We start from the raw sequence: 23,621 nt of genomic DNA, 5'->3' as shown, positions 1-23,621 counted from the left end.
GGTGGCCACGGCTGCCACCCCCAAACTGGACAGAAACATCCAGCCCAGCCTGGAACCCCAGTGCAGAAACTGGGTTAACTGGGCAGATACTTAACAACCTTCTGGGGAACCGTGTCCTTTAATGGGCTTTCACCATCCAGTGTCCCATCTGGAACTGGGCCGTGGAGTAGAAGGCAGGTGGGTGGGTAGAAGCCAAGCTTTGGATGTGGGACAAGTTACTGGGAAAGGCAGATCTGGACTCCAATCCCCACCATACAAAAATCCACATGTCACCACTCTGCTTCTCCGTCACACTGAACTTAACTGCTTCCCCAGGTAACCGAGGGGGACCCAAGACCCTTTCCCTCCACAAACATCCCCTTTTCAATCTTTTGCCCCCTCCCTTCCTGTTTTCTCCAACATCAGCCCACATCTTCTCCCCTCCTTTTGCCTCGGGCCCAGGAAAGGTGCCCCCGACACACCAGACTTTGTAAGCTCAGCAGTTGGGAGCCCGTATCTCGGAGGGTTCTCAGAACTGCCTCTTTAAAATGCTAAAGCCATCTCAGGAGCCTGCGGAGAAAGGCGAGCTGCACACACGCTGGCAGGTAAGCAGAACGATTCTTACCATTGGAGGAGGGCTCATCTTCTTTGGGGGCCACTAACTCAGAGCCGTGGGTCCTGTCTGCAGTGCCCAGGCTGCTGGCCAGGCCCCTGCCAGCTTCCTCTCCACGGGCCCCTCTGCGGGAAATGAGGCCCAGGCGAACAGCTACCCCAGGGTCAGGGCTCTGGGCACCCCGGAGGATGTTTCTGTGGCTTTTCTCATCGCTGTTCTTTCACAAAGAACCCACTACGTTGCACAGTTCCTTCCAAATCTGCTCCAGCTCCTGTGGGGAAATCAACGACGCCTTCTGGACTTCCCAGATACAAAGGATCTGGGGGCTTGCTTTCTTTCTTTCTTTCTTTCTCTCTCTCTCTTTCACTCTTTCTTCTTTCCTTTCTTTCTCTCTTCCTTTCTTTCTCTTTCTTTTTTGCACGCTTTTTCTCCTTCCTCAGCTAAAAAAAGTTGGCTGAGGTCACGACATACAATGGCCAAGCCTGTGTCACTGACCAGATGCCTTCCACCCCCAGGGCTGTGGACAAGAGCTCCTTTGTCCACTGTATTTTAGGCGGGACTCCCTGGGCCTGCCCAAGCCCTGCTGGGGAATGTTCCGCCAACTTTTTCCCATCCCAAAGTCACAGCTCTGGCCCCGGCTCCGGCCCCAGCTGTGCGAACCCAAGGCCAGATAAAAACCAACATAAAAAGGATGGAGAATGCTCCCCCAAAGAACCACTGTGCTGGACTCGTCCAGGGCTGGAAAGCTGCTGCCCCCAAAAGGGCAAGGTGAGGGTCCCCTGCCTTCACTCAGCCCCCGTCACCTCCAAACATGGACAGACAGCGGGAATAGAGGAGGCAATGCTGGGCATCTCAGATGAAAACAGGCTGGGGATCACAAAACTGTCAGGTTCACGGGAAGAAAGGACTGGACCCTGAGCGCAACACTGCCTCCACCAAGGAAATGAGTTTCAGCATGGACCTGGCTCCTTGGTGAATATATCCCATCCCTCCGCTTAGAAAGCTTTTCGGGGCAGCTGACGGTTTAGCACTTGAAGTGCCCTGCATTTCTGGGTTTGCTTTCAGATGCAAACCTTTGGGATTTTAGGAACTGATTCTTTACATCGAAGTAAACATGGTGTCCTGGAGGAACAGAGGTCCTGAGGACTGCGTGGTTTCCTAGAAACTATCACTTCTCTCAAACGCATGGATGAAGTGTCTACTTAGGAAGGTTTCAATGCCAGCTCCTTGGGTGGGGGCCCGGCCATCAGTACTGTCATTTAGGGACAGAGTCAGATCAGGGTCAGGGCTTTGCTGGTTCACCACTGTGATAGGTAGGGCAAGGCCTCTAAGCTTCAGTTTCTTCAAGTGTAAAATGGAGATTATCTTTCCCAAAAGGTTGTTGTGAGGATTAAAGGGGAAAAAAAGCAATCCATGTAAACACTCAGTACAGTGCGAGGGTGATGTGAGCTATTACTGTTGATGCTGTTACTAACAGCAGGGGCTGAAAGAGTAGGTGCTGCAGTTTCCCTGGACACAAAAAAGTTTAGACTCAAGAACAAAAACAAACAACCCAATTTTAAAATGGGCAAAGGACATTTCTCCAAAGAAGATTTACAAATGGCCAATAAGCACATGAAAAGATGTCATGTGTCACTAGTCATTAGGGAAATGCAAATTCAAACCACAATGAGATAATACCTCACACCTGTTAGGATGGTTGCTATCAAAAAACAGAAAAGAACAGATATTGACGAGGATGTGGAAAAACTGGAGCCCTTCTGCGCTGCTGATGGGAAAGTAAAATGGTACAGATGCTATGAAAAACAGTAAGGCAATTCCTCCAAAAATTAAACATAGAATTAGCATACGATACAGCAATTCCACTTCTGGGTATATACCCAAGAAAATCAAAAGCAAGTACTCAAACAGATATTTGTACACTCCTGTTCATAGCAGCATCATTCACGATAACCAAAAGGTGGAAACAACCCAAGGGTCCAGCGCTGGATGAATAGATTAAAAAAAAATGTAGTCTATACATAGATCTATACATACGCTTAAATCTACAGTTGTAAAATGGTCCCAAAGCAGCCACTAAGAGAAGAAGTGAGCACCGTACGTATCCAGAGGCGAGAGTCCTCCAGCGGCTGCTGGGTTATCTTCTCCCTGGTGTGGGAAGGGATGCCAGGTGCAAACTCACACCCTGAGCTGTGGGACCAGCCATGCCCTGGAATACACAGCAAGGTCCTTCTCTGCTCCTGGAAATGGGCTCCCACCCAGGAGAAGATGACAACAAAACTTCATCTGCATCTAGACTGCCAAGACCCTCATCTTCAGGCCCTCTGGTTTTGTGGAATTAAAATGGCGATGGAAGCTTTCACTGCCCATGACTTCTTGTTTTTAATAACAGCAAAGAGGGGACGGTTTTCAGGCCGTTCAGCCTTGACACCACTCTGACCCTGCAGCACACAGACGAGTAGATACAACCGCAGACAATAATGCCCTGCTGTAGGCAACACAGAAATCACCATCATGGTGGTTCTCTGTAAGGCCTCCAGCCAATGGCAAGGGGCCTTTCTGGGCCATTACAATCCAGGAGGCTGATCTGCACTGACCTGAACTAAAGCAAAACAAATCAGGACTGCAGAGGTTTTATTCTTTAGGCTTCACCCAAGTTAACATTTCTGGGCGTGTTAAGACTCGCATACACATTCCAATGGGTTTACTGTTTGGGGTTATCCTAGTGCTCTAATCCACAAGTCACTTCTGTTCCGCTTTACTGACAGTACTCTATCATTACAGTTGGCTGGGGAAAAGCACAAATTGTTCACCTCCTTTTTGGTCTCTGAGAACAGGTATGTTTCTAACTATGGGGCCACGTGGACAAACAAAAGACATCAGGAGACCCATGATCCAAAAGCAAAAAGACTTGGCAGTCATTTCCGCTAAGCTTCATTTTCCCGAGTTGAATGGAGTCAGATGCAACCAACCCTCCTGTGACCGATGATTCTTTGTTTCAGTTGAGTTGAAAACTGTCAGCCAAAAATAGGCCACGTTTGCTGTGGGACCTCATCCTCCGTTGTCTTATAATTAAGAAAGAACATCTGGGGATGGCGGTGACTCACTTCTTCTAAATGCTTCAGAGGAATGAAGGGGAAAATTATTCACCAGCCCGTGCAGTCTCCAGGGTACAGGGTCTCAAAGGCAGCCCCACTCCCTGGCTACACAATCAATCAGCAACTAATAACTAATCAAGTTCACAACGAATCAAGTTACTAACGACCGCTTCCCTGAATGCTGTGGAAGATATAGGCAAGTCTTATATATATGACTTGACTTCTAAAATTTGGAAGATAAGGCATAAACACAAGTGTAAAAAAAAAAAAAGGGATAACCATAACCATACAGACGAGTCTGCAAGGAATGCTGACTGCTAAGTAGGAAGACAATAAGCTTTCAGAGTCCTGAGGGCAGAGCCCTTTCAGCTGGGACAGGCAGGGGCAGTTCCTCAGAAGATACAGAATTTGCCCGACAGCAGGGATGAAAAGAAAGGGCTTGACCAGAGCAGAACACTAAGTAAGAAGCAGTATAAGCCTAGGCAACTGGTGAGACGCGGGGGGGAATGGGAGAAAGTAAAAGTCAACTCCAAAGGGAACAAGAGAAGCTAGAACCAGTTGCCCAGCGCTCCAGCTATGGTGGGAGCCATTTGCGGGGACGTGGTGGAGTCTGTTGTCTGCATATCCAAGTTCAAAGTGATCAGTGGGCAACTGGGGTGAGTCTGGCCCTCGACACATGGAGCTGGAGCATCTGCATGAAGATGGTGGTGAAATCCTAGAGGTCAATGCTGAGTTCATGCAGAAAGGATGCACAGTGGAACCTATGGAGGGGGTGGGTGCATTCAAGTAGCAGGAGAGTGAATCCATCCCACTCCCATGCCCTCCATTCATGCAGGCAGCACCCCCCGGGCCCCTCTCAGTACTTTTAAAGGCAAACAAACAAACAAACAAACCAGGTCTTAATCTGTTTCCCCTCCAAACCAGTCATACTCAGGGACTACGTGATGGGGAATGAACGGATGTGGGTTCTGAGAATCAGTCACAGGAAGCAAACGAGGACGGGATCGTAAGAAGAAATACGTAGTTAAGTGTCCACACGAGATAATGAAGGAAATCCTTACTGACTACAGAGGGGAGGTTTCCCCACTAATCTCAGAAAGGAATATGGAAGTAAGGTGGGCGTGGAAATCTGAACCCAGGCACACAAGGGGCTGGGGAGTGTGAAGAGGCACAGGGAAGCAAGGGAAGACATTCAGAGAGATGCCCATTCAGAAGAAAGCAAGAAAGGGACGGGGCTGTATGTAGGTAGTGGCCGGATCTGGCCCACCAGGCCAAGCGATGGCCCCTGGGAAGTGACTGGTAGCCAGTTTCTTGCAGTCAATGTGGTGGGGGCCAAGGCCCCTCATAAGGTTTCTACGTGTCCCCATCATAAAAGAGTCCCAAGATCAAGCGGACATATCAGAAATGGCACCTGGTTTCAAAAGCCTCTTACAGGCCCCGTTGCAGACCTATGGGATCCCCTCCTCAGCGTCTCCCAGACCTCAGTCACTCACGTTCTGCTCTCAGAACTTTCCCACTGTCATGCATCAGCTACACTATGATTTACTTGTTTTTTAACCGACTTACATGGAACTTGAATTAAGCCTGGCCCTAAGCAGTAATATCTATGAAACCATGGATTTGATTGGGTTGGGTTTTTTTTTTTTTTCTAATCCACACGAAAATAAATGGAACTTAAAAACTGTTATCTCCACATGATCTAAGATCATCTCACATATCCCCAGTCGTAAACTCAGCCCACTTGGAGAAACACAGTCTCAGGCTATGTGTAAAACTATCATGCAGCATCAGGCAATGGTTTACGAGGTTCTTTTTTCAATCCCAGAAAACCAAACTTGAATTTGTTACTGACCACATACCCACAACTGCAGGAATGAGGTCCCCAGGGTGGGCCTGAATCACCACGGGGAGGACCAAGAGGACAGTTAAAGGGGTGCAGAGGGACTTCCTGTGGAAAGGGGCACCGGGCGGTAGCCCTGTGGACACCTCTGTCGAATCCCGGTTCGAGTGGCACTAAGAGGAAAAGATAAAACTTACCACGCTACAAAAAAAGCAAAAATAGTGCGCAATCAGAATCTGAGGGAAAAACCCTCCAGGACCTTTAAGGCCACTGGAGTGAACGGAGAAAATTTTACAAAACGGAGACTAATTGGGAAAGGGGAAACAGCACTCACACCTTCACTGCTCTCCGTGCCTAATTTGAGATGCACTTGGCACCTTCGCCCTTCTCAGACCCCGATGTGAGATACAGGATCTGCACCCTCCCGAGCACTAAACAGCCAGCCCCTGTGGCTCAGAAGCAGCCTGAGATCTGCCCCTCCCTCCCTACTACCCACTTCTGCACAGCGATTCCTGGAAAACAAGCCAGTGGGCAGTGCAGGTGGGTGCAGGGCCTGGGGAGGGGTGTTAGTCATTCAGAGAGGTACGGATCCCACAGGTCAAGTCTGGAGAATGTCCTGACAGCAGTGAGTGGGGATGGGGCCAGGAGAGCTGTGATTTCTCACGCACTTCACCCATTTGGAGTATCAGCGAGCCAGGCAGTAAAAGAACGACGCACCAGGTGACAGTCGATTTGAAAACAAGAACAGGACTGGGAAATGTATGTACCATTGAACCTACAGATGAGCAAATGTGAAAAGGACTCAACCTTCCCCCAAGTGCACAGAGTGCCAAAGCCAGTGACAGATGACCTATACTCTTCTCGTATAATGCAGTGTCTACGTAGATCCTGCCTTGTTAAGAATGAGTTTGGGGCTTCCCTGGTGGCACAGTGGTTGAGAGTCCGCCTGCCGATGCAGGGGACACGGGTTCGTGCCCCGGTCTGGGAAGATCCCACATGCCGCGGAGCGGCTGGTCCCGTGAGCCATGGCCGCCGATCCTGCGCGTCCGGAGGCTGTGCTCCACATCGGGAGAGGCCACAACAGTGAGAGGCCCGCGTACCGCAAAAAAAAAAAAAAAAAAAAAAATGAGTTTGAAAAGCCGGGGGGGAGGGGCGGAACACATGGGAAATGAGTGAGGAAACACCATCCTAAAGGCTCAAAGGAAGAGCACATCTCAGAAAGTAATTCAGAATATAATTTAAAATGTCAGGAAACTGCTAGAATGTAAGAAGTTGTGACCTCTTAGAGGAACAGAAAATTCGTAATGGAAAAAAACAGGCAAAAGAGAAAGGTTGATATAAAGAAGAAAATAGATAAGGTCAGTATTATATGAAAATTGCTCATTTAAAGCCACATTAACAGTTGTGGATAAATAAAAAATATTAAAAGTTAAATCAGTAAAGTACAGAGTAAACTTAAAAATATCTCCCCAGGGCTTCCCTGGTGGCGCAGTGGTTGAGAGTCCACCTGCCAATGCAGGGGACGTGGGTTCGTGCCCCGGTCTGGGAAGTTCCCACATGCCGCGGAGCGGCTGGGCCCATGAGCCATGGCCGCTGAGCCTGTGCGTCCGGAGCCTGTGCTCCGCAACGGGAGAGGCCACAACAGTGAGAGGCCCGCATACCGCAAAAAAAAAAAAAAAAAAAAGTATCTCCCCAAATTGCAAACTAAAAAAAGCAAGGAAATAATGAATCAATGTAGGTTTAAGTAGTATTCCATTAGAAAAGACCAGATCAAATACACTAAAATCAACAATTAATGACAAAAATAAAATATAATAAAAAATCATGCACACCAACAGGCAAAGAGAAAAGTTATCTAGGAAATCACTCCTTCCTCAGACTTTTCCTCTACTCCTACTAATAGCTAGAGAGCACTTCCCACTAAAATAAAAGCTCTGTGAGGCGGGGACTTTGTTTTGCTCACAGCTCATCAGCACTGGGCATCGCCCATCTGAAAGCGCTAGAGGACAAATGCCACTGAGCTCAAAGCTTCAGGGGCATGGCCATCATCTTGTTCATACCTGTGGGTGTCTATAAACATTTGCTGAACGATGGAACAGGCTGAGCTGCAAACATGAGTTTCTGTCCAAAAAGGTTGACATCCAAGACATACATATACAGCCAAGTCATATTACTATTTGACACGGAAGAAACAGGAAGTTTCTTGTAGGCATGCAAGTGAAGAGACCACGCACTTACTGTTCAGACACTGAGAGAGAAACCAAAATTAGGAAGATGATGCTGGGGAAGTAACCATATAAATGCATTGCTTAGTGCACTCCCCCAACTCAGACATCCAGCAAACAGTACTGCCTGGGGTTAGGGTTAGGGTTAGGGTTAGGGTTCGGGTTAGGGTTGAGGTTTGGTGCCGAGTGTTTCCCTTGGTCCTCCTCTGCTGCTCCCCTCCCATCCTGGAACCAGGATACATGTTTCTCCTGCAACATCCAAGGCCAGTACAGACGAAGCCTCCAGCCATGTGTGGGGCGCACTTGTAACTGCTTGCTTCCTTTTCTGTCCAAGAACATGCCGACCGTGGAGGGACTGTTCAAGCTTTGTGGATTCTGTGCTGGGAGAGTCACCGAACAAAAAGTCTTTGTTTCCTTTGTCCACGCGAGCAATGCTGCACTATGCAGAACATCATAGCGGCCACTTTCTCTGCCAAAGAACTTGAGTGATGATTTTCTGTGTATTTAAAACTCATACTGAATGAACCAAGTCTTCCCCCACCCCCTCAAAACAGGAAAGACTAATCAACCACCCAGTAGCCAATGCTTTCTGCCATCAAAACCCTCCTTTATAACATCTTCTAAACCCTCTTTTATATCATCTTCTAAGAGTGGCTCCTGTTTTAGAAACGAGAGTACGCAGCATGATCTCAACTATGGAAAATAATGCTCTCCCCGCCCCAAGCCAAGCACGAAGGAAACACACGAAAATGTTAACAAAAGTTATCTTTGTACTGTGGGATTCCTCTGGCTGTTGTAATTGTATTTCTTTTATCACGTTTACATTTCTGAGTTCTTTTTTAATTTTAAAAATGAAATTTTTAATTTTTCTTTATTTTAAAAATGTATTTGTAAACACTGCCCTTCCCCTGAATCAGCATGTACAATTCTAAACATACCATATGATCCCAATTATGTAGACAAATATGCCCCCCCCAAAAAAAAAAAGACAAGCATGCTAAATATTTTTTCTTATTTTTGCTTTTCTGTATTTTCCAAGTTTTCTATAATGAGCATATTCATTTTACTGCATTCTTTTAAAACAATCTTTAACTTGGATTCCATTATGAGCTAATACATGAATATAGCCTTATGTAAAATATTTAGATAATATTTGCTAGTAAAATCCCCCTTGACATATCCCATTTCACTTGCCATCCCCTAAAATGAACACTGTTTATCAGATTAAGGTTCATTGTATTATCTTTCAAACGGCAGGGAGACTGGGGGGGGGCTTTATTTTTAGGAAAACGAATTGAATTAAGACAAAATGATCAACAGTAAAGAACTTAACCAATGCAGTGCTGACACAAAAATTAGGGATGGAAGGGACCGTAGAGATCACTTGATCCCATGTTGCCATTTTACAGATGGGGAAACTGAGGCTCAGAGACAGATGGGGGTTGGTTGGACACCAAGTCTCCCAGTCCTAATGCAGAGTCTTCTTCTCCTCACTCTCTGGCCCTAAACCTTGGTGCTGATGTTGCCACCATGGCTGGAGGAGTAGCTCTGGCCAGATGGCATGGCAGAAACCAAGCCCCACTTAGGACCCCTCCCCAGGCTGACCCCCACAAGGCTCTGTGCAAGGCGACCTTTGCCAATAAGTCTGGCTCTCAGTTCCACCATGAGCCACTTCCCATCTGTTTGTGGCCAGTGAGCCCCCGTGAAGGGGGGCGGGGGTGACCCAGGGAGGAAACATCTGTGCACACAAAAAGGAGTCATAAACGCACTTGATTTTCTCTTTTGGCAAATCCTCTTCTGCTTATTTTTTTTCCACTCATTGAAATGCAAAGCTCCATTCCAACAAGGGGGCCTGGAAGATTCCAGAGGCTTCGAGGAACCACAGCCTCTGCTCTGCAGCAGGGGCTCCCAAAATAAGGTATGCACGATGCGTAGGGATGTGGGTGGGGATTAGAAACAGAAGAGGCAAGCCCCACTAGCCACTCGAATGCCCACAGACATCCCTTTGCTTGTCTCCAAACCCTAACCTTCAGCCAGGACAGAGGGAGTTCAGGTATAGGTTCTACCTCTTACCAGCCATATAATCTCAGGCAAGTCACTTCACCGCTTTGAACCTCTTTTTCTTTTCCACATGTAAAAATGGAAATACCACCACCCACTGCACAAAATTCTTGCAAAGACTAAATACGAGGGCCGAAATGATGGAAGAAACTCCGTAAGTATTAGCTGTGCTCCATACCGGCCCATCTCCGTTAAATCACTGAGCAGCCTTTAGGAAACTCATCGGCTGAGGTCCCCAGTGCTGAGTCACTTGTGCGGCACGGCTGCGGGCTAACCTCTCAGAGTGACACCTTCTGACCTTCCTGACACAGACCGGAGAAAGAGGAACAGCATGTGACTTGGAATCAGGCCACCCTGTGGGGAAGACTGGGGTTTCGGGGACCAGCAGAAGGGGCCAGAGAACATCCACGTCCACCGGGGCTGCTGCGAACCTGGTGACCCCCTGCAAACCAGACCGAGACACAGACACAGCCGTGCGCAACAGCCGTGAACCAACCAACGCAAAGCCTGGCAACCTTCCTAAAGCAGCTCGCGTGTGACTTCATTTGAATCGTTGCCCCCAGCAAGGACACCCCAACAGAACACTCCCACCCCCGACTTCAAGCTCCTAAAAATGAGGTTGGATAATCACGAGGACAAAGGACAGGATTTCTCCTTCCCACCGAAGTCGATTCCCACTGTCTGTACTTCACCATTAGTCCCAACCTTTTCCGCAGTTCTTCCTTGCTGAAGTGCTTTCTGTCTATTGTGGGCCAGTAACTTGTATCTGTTGGAGCTTATTGGACCTTTACAAGAGCCCTGGGAGAGAAGAATTCATTTTATAATCAAATCATTTTTATTTTATAATCGAATAAACCCAGGTCTTACCACCAGCAAGACAGAACTGGTTTGAACCTGGTGTCCCGTCTCCGAGGCTGATGGTTTTGCTCCTGACCCCAGGCCATCCCCGAGTTCCTCCACGAATCAAGGCTCAGCCTGGGTTTGATGCTCCAGCCGGGATGGGGGTCCATCTTGCTCTGTCTGGTGGGCCAGGCTCCTCACTTCTTGCTGTCTCCCTGGGAAATGCAGCCCCCTGCCCCACCAGCCCCACCTTCCCTCCCCCTGGTACCTCCACAGCTGCTCTTGTTCGGGGGCCAGTGATGAGTGGTCCTCACACCCCGCTCACCTGAGCTTCCTGAGAACATGAACAGTGTCCTACCCAAATCTGTCCCCAGACACAGAAAACATACCCAACAAGCATGTGTTGAATCAGTGGAGTTCCTTCAGTCTCCAAGTAGGACTGTCAGCCCACTAAGAAAGCAGGTTTCTTACTTTCCCAGGGTCACCGGGGCCCCAAGGTGAGAGGACAGGAAGAGAGAGAGGCAAGAAGGTAGAGGCAGAAGCACAGCCCGCGTGTTCATCTAGTTTTTACTGGGAGGGGTCTTACATACCGAAATGCCCTCAGGGGGCCCCCAAATCACAAATGAACTAAATGGGCCAGGGCGTGGTGGGGCGGGGGAAGTCATGAATGGCTTGGTCGAGGTCTCTGAAACAAGCCTCTCACGGGCCTAGGGCCCTCCAAGTAAATACACTCGGAAGAAATGTACTCTCTTGGCTCACCTAGACTGTCCATTGAGGTCATTAAAGCCTTTAGCCAGAGAGAAAGTAGGCGGAAGCCAAGGGATCATCTATGATTACAGCAGCCTGAGTGACCAAGGGCAGATCTGAAATGTACATAGGTGATTGGCTCTCACCTCTAAGTATTTTAAAAACTGGTCATTATTTTCACCTAAGAACTCCTAGCCCATGAATGCCTGGTCATCTTTGATAAGCCTGAGCAGCCAACCTGGTCCCTCTCCATGTGATGCATTCCCCGGCCTTGTTTGCTAGGGTCACACACTGCGGCTCCCCTGGGAAGAGAGCCCGGTGACCATCTATCTCCCCAGGACTGTCAGAGGCACCAGGGCTCCTCCACCCCTGTGGCACCAACGGGACCCACAGATGTAAGCACTGGACTAAAGCGAACTGGAATTTGCTGAGCTCCCGTAGCCAGAAGTACTTCTCCAGCCCTCAGAGCACGAACAGAAGTCTGCCTGGAGCGGTGTCGGGTGAGAACCTCAACTCCTCTTTGGCTAGGGATCCCCGCCTTTCCTCCCCCCTGGGTCTTAAAAGGATGGAAAGGGACAACAGAGGGTGCTGGCATCCTGTCTGTGCTCTGAGCCTCAGAGCAGTGGTTCTCAGCCTTCACTCCTTCAGCTGCATCAGAAGGGCCATCAGAACACAGACTGTCAGACCCCACCTTCCAATCAGCAGGTGTGGGTAGCACCCAACAGTCTGCATTTCTAACAAGGTCCCAAGTGATGCTGCTGCAGGTTCAGGCATCACACTTTGAGAACCACTGATTTCAAGGCAAAAACAAACACACAAACAAAAAGACACAGCACCTGTTCTAAATCTACCGCTATTCCTTAAAAATTAATTTTTAGGAGACCAACAAATGCACTTTCAGAAAGAGATTCTTTAACATCTTCTTGAAAACTGCAGCCCTCTCACTCTCCCTCTTTTCACAGACATGGGCACCGGGTCTATTTCATATTTCCTAACCGTAAGAAAGACATCACGAATCACGCGAATATTGGCAACTGTTCCATCACTGCTCTCCATGCTGGTGATGGGTAGGGACTGTAGCAAACTGAAAGCCCGCCATTCATCGTCAGCATACTGCTGCCAGGCAGGACAGTGGGCTCAGTGTCACCAAAGCTACTCATTTTTGCCAGAGAAGCTGGAAATCTGAATTTTTAATGTGAAATCTGCTCATTTTTAGATGTTGGCAACCAACTCAAAAGATTTTAAATGAAGCTATGGGCAAAAACGAAAACAAAACCACCACCAAACCCCCCTGCAGTTTTGCACTTGATTTTCCCCAGTGGCCACCAGTGTACAGCTCCTGGTGTTAACTGCAGTCATTCGAAGAGAGGGCGCCCTCGTGTTAGAGAATTGAATACCACCGTCCTAGACCAAAAGTATAATCAGTACCTTTACCCTCTATTAACTAGCCTCTTGCTAAGACCTCTTACTACCAACATCTCCTGGTGCGTGAGCTGAATACCAGCTTCCGGGTATCAGTACACACCCTCCAAGGGCTGCAAATGTGTGGCCAACTCCATCTCACCCCGGAGCTGAGCGCCCCAGCCTGGGTCCAACCTTCCTTGGAAGGGAAGCATAGGACAAGGTTTGGGGGCCAGAAGGGACCCTGGAGAGTCTGTCCTACTCTGTCGATGGAAGAGTGGTGCCTCAACAGCTGATGAGAAGGTTTGGAAGGGGCGGCGGTAGCGAGGAAGCTGGTATAGCTTAAGGAGTGAGGCATGCGCCACCGGCTGGGCAGGGAGGCAGAGAAGGTGCTCAGAGGCAAAGCCGTGCACAGAGCGGGAACCAAGGAGAAAGAGGGTTGGGCACAGCAGCCTCGGAGGACAGACGCACATCCATGGGGTGTAAAGGTGAGATGACACAGCTGCCGCAGTGAGCAGAGAGATCCCCACGGGATCGCCGGTGCTGAGCAGCTGGAAGCCAGCACCCTTGGAGCACAGTGCCTGGTGGGGAGGACGGCCGGGTCCATCCCTCACCGGAGCAGTGTAGGGCTCCAGGGCAGGGGAATGTGTGTTTTGGGACCGCTGGGGAGGGTGCAGGGGGAGCAGGCTGTCGCTGCAAGAATCACAGGCCCTGGGAGAAGGGGATGCCCCCTCTGGTCCCCAGACCTCACGCTTCCCAGCCAGCCTGCTTGCCCCTGTCTGAGCTGCATGCTGCATCACACCAGCTTCTCAAAACGATGCTTGCGTGAGGCTCTCCCCCACTGAGAACCCTTCCTTTCTCCTTCCAGCTTTTTCTTGGAAAGGAAATCCCCAGCCATCCACAGGAGATTTCAGGCTCACTGGGTCACCACTCTAGGCCAGAAGGTGTCATTTTTTGGTTTCGAAAGTCTGACCCACGGTAAAAAGCACATTTTGCTTCACAACCCAATATACGTGCAGAGCAAAAGTTTCACGCAGCAATACGTGCTTTACCACGTGCAACGCACTCTGCTGTTTTCCCACCCTATTTTCCACACTGCTTAATACGGATTATAGACGCCTTGTGGCTGGTCACTCCTGCTTTAAGAAACGCCACTTCACCTGGTCCCGATCTCCATTTTTAAAACTCCCCCCTTTATACCCCTCCCCCCATCCTCCATCATAAATTCCTGCAAGAGATTCCTTCCCTTTGCACTTTCCTTGGCCCACCCAGGCAGGGGTGAATGCTCCCAATTTCCAATCTTCCAGCCCCACAGACTGTACACCACTCACAGGCCGTAGATTCCAACTGTACACATTTTCTCTTTTCAAGAACAGGGTCAGCACTTTGCTGTACAGCAGAAACTAACACAGCATTGTAAAGCAACTATACTCCAATAAAAATTAAAAAAAGAACAGGGTTAGGAATTCCCCGGCCATCCAGTGGTTAGGACTCCGCGCTTTCACTGCTATGGGCCCGAGTCTGATCCCCGGTTGGGGAACTAAGATCCCAAAAGTCACGTGGCACGTCAAAGAAGAAAAAAAAAAAAAAACTGGGTCCAAGTCTTTGGAGCCAGTACACTTAAAATAACTGTCGAATGTTTGATATTATAGAAGAGGGAGCCCGACTGAGACTTTTCTAAATGATGATAAAACTGTAGCATTTCAAGGCACACCCAAAACCCAATCTCCAGAGAAGCCCTCGGGTGCATCACACCCCCATCAGGACCCAAATGCTGCTGCTGACGGTTTCACACTGGCTGTGACACTGACCCTCCACCACAGTGCTGGGGAAGAGATTCCAGGACTTAGTGGGGAAACTGAGCCTCGGTGAAGTGGACACAGTTGTCACACGGGAAGCGGCTGAATCCACATGAAATCGTTTTCCAGACTCTAACTTCCATGCTCTTTCCAGAAGCCTTCATGGCTTCTGATCCTGTTACATAATCCTGTATTCCTTACACGCCCTCCAACTTGTGACACAAGAAAGGAGCGCCCCCGAGTGGGCCACCCTCTCTGCAGCCCCCGTATGTCTAGTGTGTACACCCACGGCTGTCCTGACCCCACCACACAAATGCCCTCATGAGGCACAGGGGCCCGAGTCAGAAGTCCCCTGGGGACCTGGTTCCCGTCCCACTCTCTCTCTGGCTGGCTGTGTGACATCTGGCAGAGCGTGTACCTCTCTGGGCTTGTCCCTCATCTAGAGCCGGGGAAGCTGAACCTACCGACTCCCAGGGTCCTTCCAGGCTTCTCCTGAATATTCTATCTGCACCATGTGAAGCCATCTGGCCCCAACCGGGAGCCACACCTGGGAAGGAAGAAAAGGCAAAACAGAGGAGGCGAAGATCCAGACCGGGGAACCAAGTCAAAGGAAACAAGGAAAACTCACTCTGCACTCAGCTCACTTCAGACACCACCCTGGCCAGTGGCTTGCTCCTCTTTCCGGAGCCTCCGGTCCCCGGGCGGCCCAGACGCACTGAAGGAGTGAGGAGAGGCGACCCGTGGGGAAACAGAAGAATCACCCTCCGGCCCAGCAGGAGGCCATCCAAGCAGGGCTTCCCTCCCTCCCTCCCTCCCGCCCGCAGGTGTGGGGCTGCCTTTCCCACTCTCACCCTGCTCCAATGAGCTTTGAGCAACCTGCCCTATGGATCAGCGGCCACGCCCCGGGCGCCCACTCACCTCAGCCCCGCAGTCCTTCCTCTTGCAGAGCTGACCCACTGGTCATCTTCTGCCACCGTTTCCACATCCGCTGCTTCCCCTGTGGCATCAGCTAATTCACTGTGCAAAGCAGTACTTATATATAGAAAGTTGCAGCCACGCAGGTTAGCATTAAAATAGAGACTTGACGTTGCTGTGGCAACCAAACAAATGATATTCAAAACGAAAGAAGTATTCTGCAATCGGGTAAGCATGTCCACAGCTTTCCAGCACAGCCGCGCCGTTTCCCCCGCGAGGGTAGGTGGGCCTGGTCCTCCATAAACCTCCTCCCTGTTAAGTCACCAGCTCTGGTTTCAGCTGTGGCCATGGCCCCCTGCACCAGCTCCTTCCTGAAGCCGATTCCTTGCCCAGAACAGACCTGAGGCCAAGACACTGAAGGAGTACGATGACCCTGACCAGGCGTATCAGTTTGCAAAAGCTCTACTCCTCAAGCACCAAGGGGAAGCAGCCTGTGGCCCTGGTGTTACTCCCAAGGATGCTTCTGGAAACAAAGGGGGTTTCTGCCAACCGTTGGCCACAGGCAAAGACTCAAGAGGCACCAGTGAGCTGAGTGACATTTGGCAGGCTGCCTTCCCTCTCTGAGCCTCAATTTAAAAATAAGAGAGCATACTACTATATATACAATAGATAACTAATAAGGACCTACTGTATAGCACCGGGAACTCTACTCAATACTCTGTAGTGGCCTAGATGGGAGAAGAATCTAAAAAAGAATGGATATATGTATATGTATAACTGACTCACTTTGCTGTACACCTGAAACTAACACAACACTGTAAATCAACTATACTCCAATAAAAACAGAAATAAAAAAATAAGAAGGGACAAGGGATGGAGAAGTAGCCTAGTGCCTCCCACCTCTGTGATTCTAGGATGTGCATCTTTTCTCTGTTTTCGTTTCCCTTTTTTTCACTTTCCTTGTTTCCCTAGTCCCTGGGCGTATGCCTTAACCCTGCCACATATGCCCTGACGTTGCTGCAGCCCCCAACCTCACGCAGAAGCTACTGGTTCCTAGTCTGCCACGTGGGATAAGCCTCTATCATTCCTGTTCAGCACAGCCATCACCCAGAATGTACACAGCCGTCAAGTCGAAAGGTTTGGATTTTAGTTATTCAAGGAGCCACCAAGAGCCCAGGGGCCTTAGACAACCCTCTGAGCCTTTCGGAGACTCGTTTACACATTTCAAAATCAGACATGACCTAGAGTGACTAAACTTTAAAAGGTGGACAATACCACGTGCTAGCGAGGTTGCAGAGCAACTGGAAAGCTCATCCACTGCTGGTGGGAATGCAAAATGGTACAGTCACTCTGGAGAGCAGCTTGGTAGTTTCCTATGAAGTTAAACATACACTTACCATATGCCCCAGTAATCAATCCCACTCCTAGGTATGTACCCAAAAGAAATGAAAATACAGGTCCACACCAAGTCTTATACACGAATGCCCATAGCAGCTTCATTCATAAAGACCCCAAACTGGCAACAACCCAAAAGATCTCAACAGGGATTAAGGAACAAACTATGCTACATCCACGCAATGGAATACTACTCACCCACACAAAGGAACGCACTACTGACACAGGCCACAACCTGGGTCCGTCCCGTACACATTACATTAAGAAGCCAGTCTCAAAAGGTTACCTACTGTATGATTCCCTGTATACGACATTCTCCAAAAGATAAAGCTACAAGAATGGAGGACCCATGAAGGGTCGGGTCAGGGAGGGTGTGAATGCAAAGGGAGTGTAGGAGGGAGGATCTTGGGGTGATGGAACTCTTCTATGTCCTGGTTGAGGTGGTGGTTACATAAATCTATAATATGTGTTAAAATTCATAGAACTGTACACCCAAAAAGGTCAATTTTACTGTCTGACAAAAATTAAAATAAATGCTATTTTCACCTTCAAAAGGTAAAAAAAAAAAAAAAAATCACAAATGATGATACTATCTCCTCACAGGATTATTCAGATCAAAAGTTGGGTCCTCACAAGCAAGAAGGATATACGGTACAGCACAGAGAAATACAGCCATTATTTTGTGATAACTTTAAATGGAATATAATCTATAAAAATACTGAATCACTGTGTTTACACCCAAAACTAATACAATATGGTAAATCAACTACACTTCAATGGAGAAAGTGGGGTCCTCACCAATAAACTGTAAAGTCCTGAGAACTATTAGTTATGGGTACCACTTTTTTTTTTTTTTTTTTTTTTGCGGTACGCGGGCCTCTCACTGCTGTGGCCTCTCCCTTCGCGGAGCGCAGGCTCAGCGGCCATGGCTCACGGGCCCAGCCACTCCGCGGCATGCGGGATCCTCCTGGGGCGGGGCACGAACCCGTGTGCCCTGCATCGGCAGGCGGACTCTCAACCACTGCGCCACCAGGGAAGCCCGGTACCACTTTTAATTACAAAGATCCTCTTCTTGTTCTAGACCAACGGTTCTCAACCTCGGACCGTCAGCACCCGCAGCAGCCGGGAATTTGTTGGAAAGTACAAACGTTTGGGCCTCACCCCAGCCCTCCCGAATCAGAAACTCTGGGGGTGGGGCCCCGCAATCTGCTTTAATAAGCCCTCCGGGTGAGTGATTCCAATGCAGGCTGAAATCTGGGGACCACTGGCCTCCATACACCCATTAGACCCAGCTAAGGCCGGCCCATCATGGAACGGTCTGGTCCTTTAATATGAAAAGCATGGATACAGGCGATGTCTTTCTCCACATCCCCCCTTGTTCACTGACTTCTCCCTCTTTTTTCTTCTCTCCCTGCCTCTGCCTTTACTCTGCCCCCAGGCCAGCAGCTGCCCTGAACGGAGGAGCCAGGGACCACAGCTCTGTCTGACCACCCCGAGTCGGCAACTGACACGGACTCACGTGCTGTTTCAGCTGAGCTGCCTGGAAGGAAGCGTCCCTGTGACATCAGCTGAGGACCAGGGAGCAACCCTGGGCTGCACAAATCCCCGGCAGGCTCTGCAAACGCTCCTCCCTTCTGACCCAGCCGCCCACCTCCCAACTCTCGACTCCTAGAGCACCGCTCGAATCAAACCCTGGAAAAGCAGCATGTCCTGCTTACCCCAGAACAACAACTTCAAAGCCGCTTCGCATGGATCCTGGCTCCGAAGCCACACAGAGATGACGGATCACAAAGAAGAAATCAGAACCATATGGATTTCATAGTCGGCAAAACAAACAGAATTACAGCATCGGGGTTGGGACGAAGAAACCTGGGGGCTGTGTGTTTGGCCCAGAGCCCGGGCTTGGTGGCCCCCAGCACGGGCTGAGCTCCCCGGCCTCTCGTACCCGCCCACGACACCCAAAAACAGTGCCAGGGGTGCCCGGCGTGCTGGCCTTTCTTGCCGAGAACTCTGTGAGCAATGCTGCCTCGGCTGACGTTTATTGAGTTTTTATGTCTCTTCTATGGTGCAGCTGAAGATCATTCAGCTTCTTTTCTAGTATCGTACAAAAATGCACAAGCACAGTCTGCCATGGGTGACAGCACCGGGAGCCTCGGGGAGGGGCGGGGGGGAGCAGCTGTGGCCCCTACCCCCACTCCCTTTTACACCACTGGTTCCTTCCTCCCAGAGCGAACCATGCTGGGTGTACAGCCAACCGTGCTGGGCACACCCACTCCTGGCCTCATTCTCATCACAGAGACTCTTGCCCAGTTTCTAGGGAAACAGCATGGTGGTCCCCGTAGCCAGTGTTTCTGCACCAGGGGCGATTTTGCCCCACAGGGGACACCTGCCAATGTCTGGAAACCTTTACTGGTGGTCACAATGGGGGTGGGAGAGATGGGCAGGTGTACCCGTTCCCTATGGCTGCTGTAACAAATGACCGCAAACTTAGTCACTTAAGACAACACACATTTCTTAGAGTTCTGTATTTCAGAAATGGATCTCACTGCGCTAAAATCAAGGTGTCCGCGGGACCACGTTCCTTGTGGAGGCTCCAGGGAAGAATCTGTTTCCCTGTCTTGATTTTTAGCTTCTAGAATCCACCTGCATTCCTTAGCTCCTGGCCCCTTCCTCCATCTTCAAAGCCAGCAATGGTGTGTCGAGTCTCTGTCACGCTGCCATCTCTGGTTTTCTCTCTTCTGTCTCCCTCTTCCATTGATAAGGACCCTTGTGATTATACTAGGCCCACCTGGATAATCCAAGCTACTCTCCTCACCTCCAAGTCAGCTGATTTGCAATCTTAATTCCACCTGCAACCTCGAGTCCCCCTGACCATGTGACCTAACATACTCACAGGTTCCAGGAACAGGGACGTGGACACCTGGGTGGGGGGCATCTAGTGAGTAGAGGCAGGGATGCTGCTACACATCCTACAATGAACAGGACCCCCAGGCCCACAACAAAGAACGATTCATCCCCAAATGCCAATAGCGCCGAGGCTAAGAAACCCTGGTACAGCCTACCACTGAGCAGGTCTTAGTTGGTTCCCAGTGACCCTGACTCAAGTCTATTTCCACGGAGAGACTAACCGTAGGACTTTTGAAGGTCATAGAGAAGCTCTGACACATGATTAAGGAGGAATATTTACCGTCCTGTTAAACATTTTAAAGTAGATTCTGTGACTATTTCAAAATCATCCTCAAATGTTTCTTCTTTGATACACAGAAAATATACACAGGCTTTTAAAACAAATAAAATACATCTTGCCCACTGAAGGCACACTGGAACATACTGGACATAGATCATGTAAGTCTCTTTGTGTAAATAACTTCAAATAACATGGCTAATTCTGCTTTGCTGTCGGGCATGCAGTTTGGTCTCAGAAATGCCTGAAACAGCAAACCAGAGCTGCTCGCAGCCCCATGCCCTCTCTCTCCTCCCCCCAGGGAGGGCTGAGCCACCAGAAGTTGATGAGGATCCCTAAGGACGCTGCAGATCTCAGACCCCACACCAAATGCCCTCCAGCCCCTGGGCTCCTGTGGGTACCCAGGGGGACCCCCACATGGGCGAGGCTGCAGGGGGGCCCCATCCAGCCCTGCAGATGGCAGGGGCCACCCAGAAAGGATGCGCCCCAGCCAAGGCAACCTCCGCCCCGCCGCGTGGGCCATCTGCTAGCTGGGTTTTCCAGAGTGGGTCAAGAAGAGGCAGCAGAGAGCGAGTCGGTGATGGTTTCTTGGCAATTCCCCGGCAGGAACAGGCGGGAGAGGAAACTGAGGTTCAAACAGCCATCTGCCCAGGGGTGGGCATGCATTTACAGCTCCCAAGTGGCAGGGCTTGGTGGGACTGGACCCCAGGTGGCCCTGAGGCTTTCTCAGGGTGACAAGACCAAGGTCGCACCATTAACAAGACATGACACTGAGGGAGGGCTGAACCTGCACATCTGGCTCTGGACCTCTTAGCCAGTCAGCTTTCCTCTCACCTGCTCACTGTGGCAGCTTCCTGAGCACCGCCCAGCAGAGCTCAACTGCTGGGCATCCTCCCGGGCCAAAAGCCTCCTTCAAGACCCTGGGCCCACGGCTCCCACCTCCAAGGGGTGCAGAGGGGGCAGGGGGAGTGCTATTTTCATGCGGCCACAGCAGTTCCTCTGTAGTTCAGTCCCCACCGTGAGTCTCCTCCCTCCACAGACGGTTGCCAAAGAGAGAGCCCTGTTGTAGCAGGAGCGCCCACCCCCGCTTCCCTTTTCCATTTCCCAAGCACGGCTTTCACCAGATCGAACATTAGTCATGCAAATGCCAAGAGAAGTTCAAAGATGCTCTGATAATGGGATTTTCTAATGCAAGCAGCTACTACCGCTGGACACAGGCCTTCTCAACTTCTCCACTCTCTTACTGGATCCGCCGCCTTTTGGGGCCTCCGGGGTCAGCTTTTCCATCTCCTGTAACGTGTGGGGCTGTTTTTCACACTTGGATTCTTGTGGCAGAGGGAAAGCCTCAAAGGCATGACCTGGCACCTCCAAGCGCAGTGATCTAGGGGCCTGGAAACCACCGTGGGCTCCAACGGCACCTTCCCAGCCTCAGGAACTACGAGGCCAGAAGCAACGCGTGACAGTTACCCACTCCGTGTGCCTGTCCCACAGCTACACACACCCCTGCTTCTGGTGAGAGCACCCTGATTTTTTTTAGGGGGGGTGCACCTTTCCCCCACTCTGTCATCATGGCTTGTGGGGACAGGTAGCCCTCACCTCTCCAAGGAGCCTAGTCTATCCCCCTGGCCATAGTGACTAGAGCTCTGGGATGGGCAGGTGACCCAGAGGCTCAATCCCTGACCTCTGGTTGGAATTACTGGAGAGAAGAAGCAGTGTTATATAGACTATAAGCCTGAAGCTACTGATGGTCACCTTGACACCCTACAGGAAAAAAACCCACAAAACCTCCCTGAGAGTAGAAGCCACACAGAAAAGGAGCCAGTGAGGGGCAGAGGGAAGAGATGGGGATGGGGGAAGGCGAGACATCAGACTGCTGACACTGTGTAAGCCCCTTGATCAAACCATGCCTGAAGCTGACATCCTGGGACTGTTTCAGGTACACCAACCTATAAATTTCTTTTTCGTCTGAAGCCAATTTGATTGGCATTTCTGTAAGATGTGATAGAAAGAGTTGTGCCTAACATTCTCTCAGCACAGGCCAGAGCATAATATTAACAGCAGCAAAATTTAAACAACGTAAAGCAGAGAGTATGAGAGATTCAGCCCCTTCCATCAGCCTGCATCTGTGGTAGTCTTCTCCTGAAGATACATGCATTTCCAAAGATGCTCTGTACTAGTTTCCTATGGCCACTGTAAAAAATTACCACAGACTTGGTAGCATAAAACAACAGCAGTATATTCTCTCTCAGTTCTGGAGGCCAGGAGTCCAAAATCTGTATTACTGAACTGAATTCAAGGTTTTGGCAGGGCCACGTTCCCTCTGGACGTTCTAAGGGAGAAGCCGTCCCTTGCCTCTTCCGGCTCCTGGTGGCTGCCAGCCTCCCTTGGCTTGTGATCACATCACTCATACCCCTCCCCTTCTGTGCAGAGCAAAATCTAACCTAATCTCTGCCTCCCTCTAATGAGGGCAACCGGGACTGCATTTAGGGCCATCTGGATAACCCAGGATAATCTCCTCATCTGAAAATCCGCAACTGGGTCACACCTGCAAAGACCCTTTTACCAAATCAGATAACGTCCCCAGGTTCTGGGAATTAGAATATGGACACATCTTTGGGAGCCATTCTCAGCTGTCTCCCCCAGACCCCACCCCCAGTCGGGCCAAGTCAGACCCTTATGGGAATGCGAATGAGACAGGTCACCATTCACACCTCCGAGGCCTCACAGGGTCTGCTCGGCAGACCAAGTGGCACTGGGAGAAGAAATAACCAGAGAGCTGTTCAAACGGGGTCAGAGTAGAAGACATGCAAGGGAGCAGAGTGCCAGGCCCCCAGGATGAGGTCCCTTCAGGGACATTTGGGGCAGCTGGAGTCAGGGGCCTGTCTGCTTGAGGGTAAAATGCAACTTGACCTCAGAGCAAGATGAGGATAATGAGAAGACACCCCGCACGTGCTCTCCAATGTCCCCAGTGAGCAGGAGGGATGGGAGCGGCATGGGGGGAGGGGTTCCCTCTGTAACGGAAGCAGGAGGGATGGAGGTAAAATGAGGGAGTATGATGTGTGATGGGAAGCCACGTCTAGATGGGCTGTTTCTCACAGCTTCGGTGAGTCTGGCCCGTACCTGTTGTCCAGGGGGCCCCAGCACCAGAGAAAAGGAAGGGAAAGACCACCAGCTGGAGAGAACGGAACCTGTGGGTGCAGGTGCTCACCAGCCGGGCAAGGGTGGGGCCTTGCCTCTGGGGTGTCCCCGCACCCCCTCGTCGGGAGAACAGAGGCTGGCCACGCCCATAAGGGTGTCTGGGTGGACCCGGATCCACGTGGGGTGTCCACTGCTGCCACCCGCCTCCCCCGCCCCCAACAGGACTCGGGCAGCTGGGGAAGGTCCTCCAACCCCCACTGACCACAAGCGGAAGCAGCCTCCTGCCACGAGAGGAGTTGCGTCAGGGCACGCCCACATCTCTAGGGAAACACGATGATCAAAAGGGACTTTGGAGCTTCCGTTGCGGTCTGCAGACCTGGCTCATG

At 50.3% G+C, this 23,621-nt stretch overlaps 1 protein-coding gene across 15 annotated transcripts in view; it reads right to left on the bottom strand.

Annotated features, from left to right (window-relative positions):
- GAS7 (growth arrest specific 7) overlaps positions 1 to 23,621 on the bottom strand; it is a 195,769-nt gene that overhangs the window by 88,503 nt on the left and 83,645 nt on the right. The window contains exons 2-3 of one of the 15 annotated variants that reach the window (XM_089900345.1): positions 15,522 to 15,620; positions 15,232 to 15,318 (exon numbers count right to left, since the gene is read on the bottom strand). The exons of 11 other annotated variants lie outside the window; for them this stretch is intronic. Coding sequence is in view for 2 of the 4 variants with exons in the window: in XM_089900344.1 (XP_089756470.1) it covers positions 15,068 to 15,127 (60 nt within the window). In the remaining 2 variants the exon portion in view is untranslated. Of the gene's footprint in view, positions 1 to 604; positions 7,449 to 15,067; positions 15,151 to 15,231; positions 15,319 to 15,521; positions 15,621 to 23,621 lie in introns of those variants that run through there. 3 more of the 15 variants (XM_089900347.1, XM_089900344.1, XM_022596196.2) reach the window with 3 other exon arrangements.

The sequence above is a fragment of the Delphinapterus leucas genome, chromosome 19, assembly GCF_059928025.1.
Source record: "Delphinapterus leucas isolate spDelLeu-1000000601 "Yukka" chromosome 19, BTC_Dleu_Yukka2, whole genome shotgun sequence".
In the NCBI taxonomy this organism is placed as follows: domain Eukaryota; kingdom Metazoa; phylum Chordata; class Mammalia; order Artiodactyla; family Monodontidae; genus Delphinapterus; species Delphinapterus leucas.
This window is presented reverse-complemented; position numbering and strand designations above follow the sequence as displayed.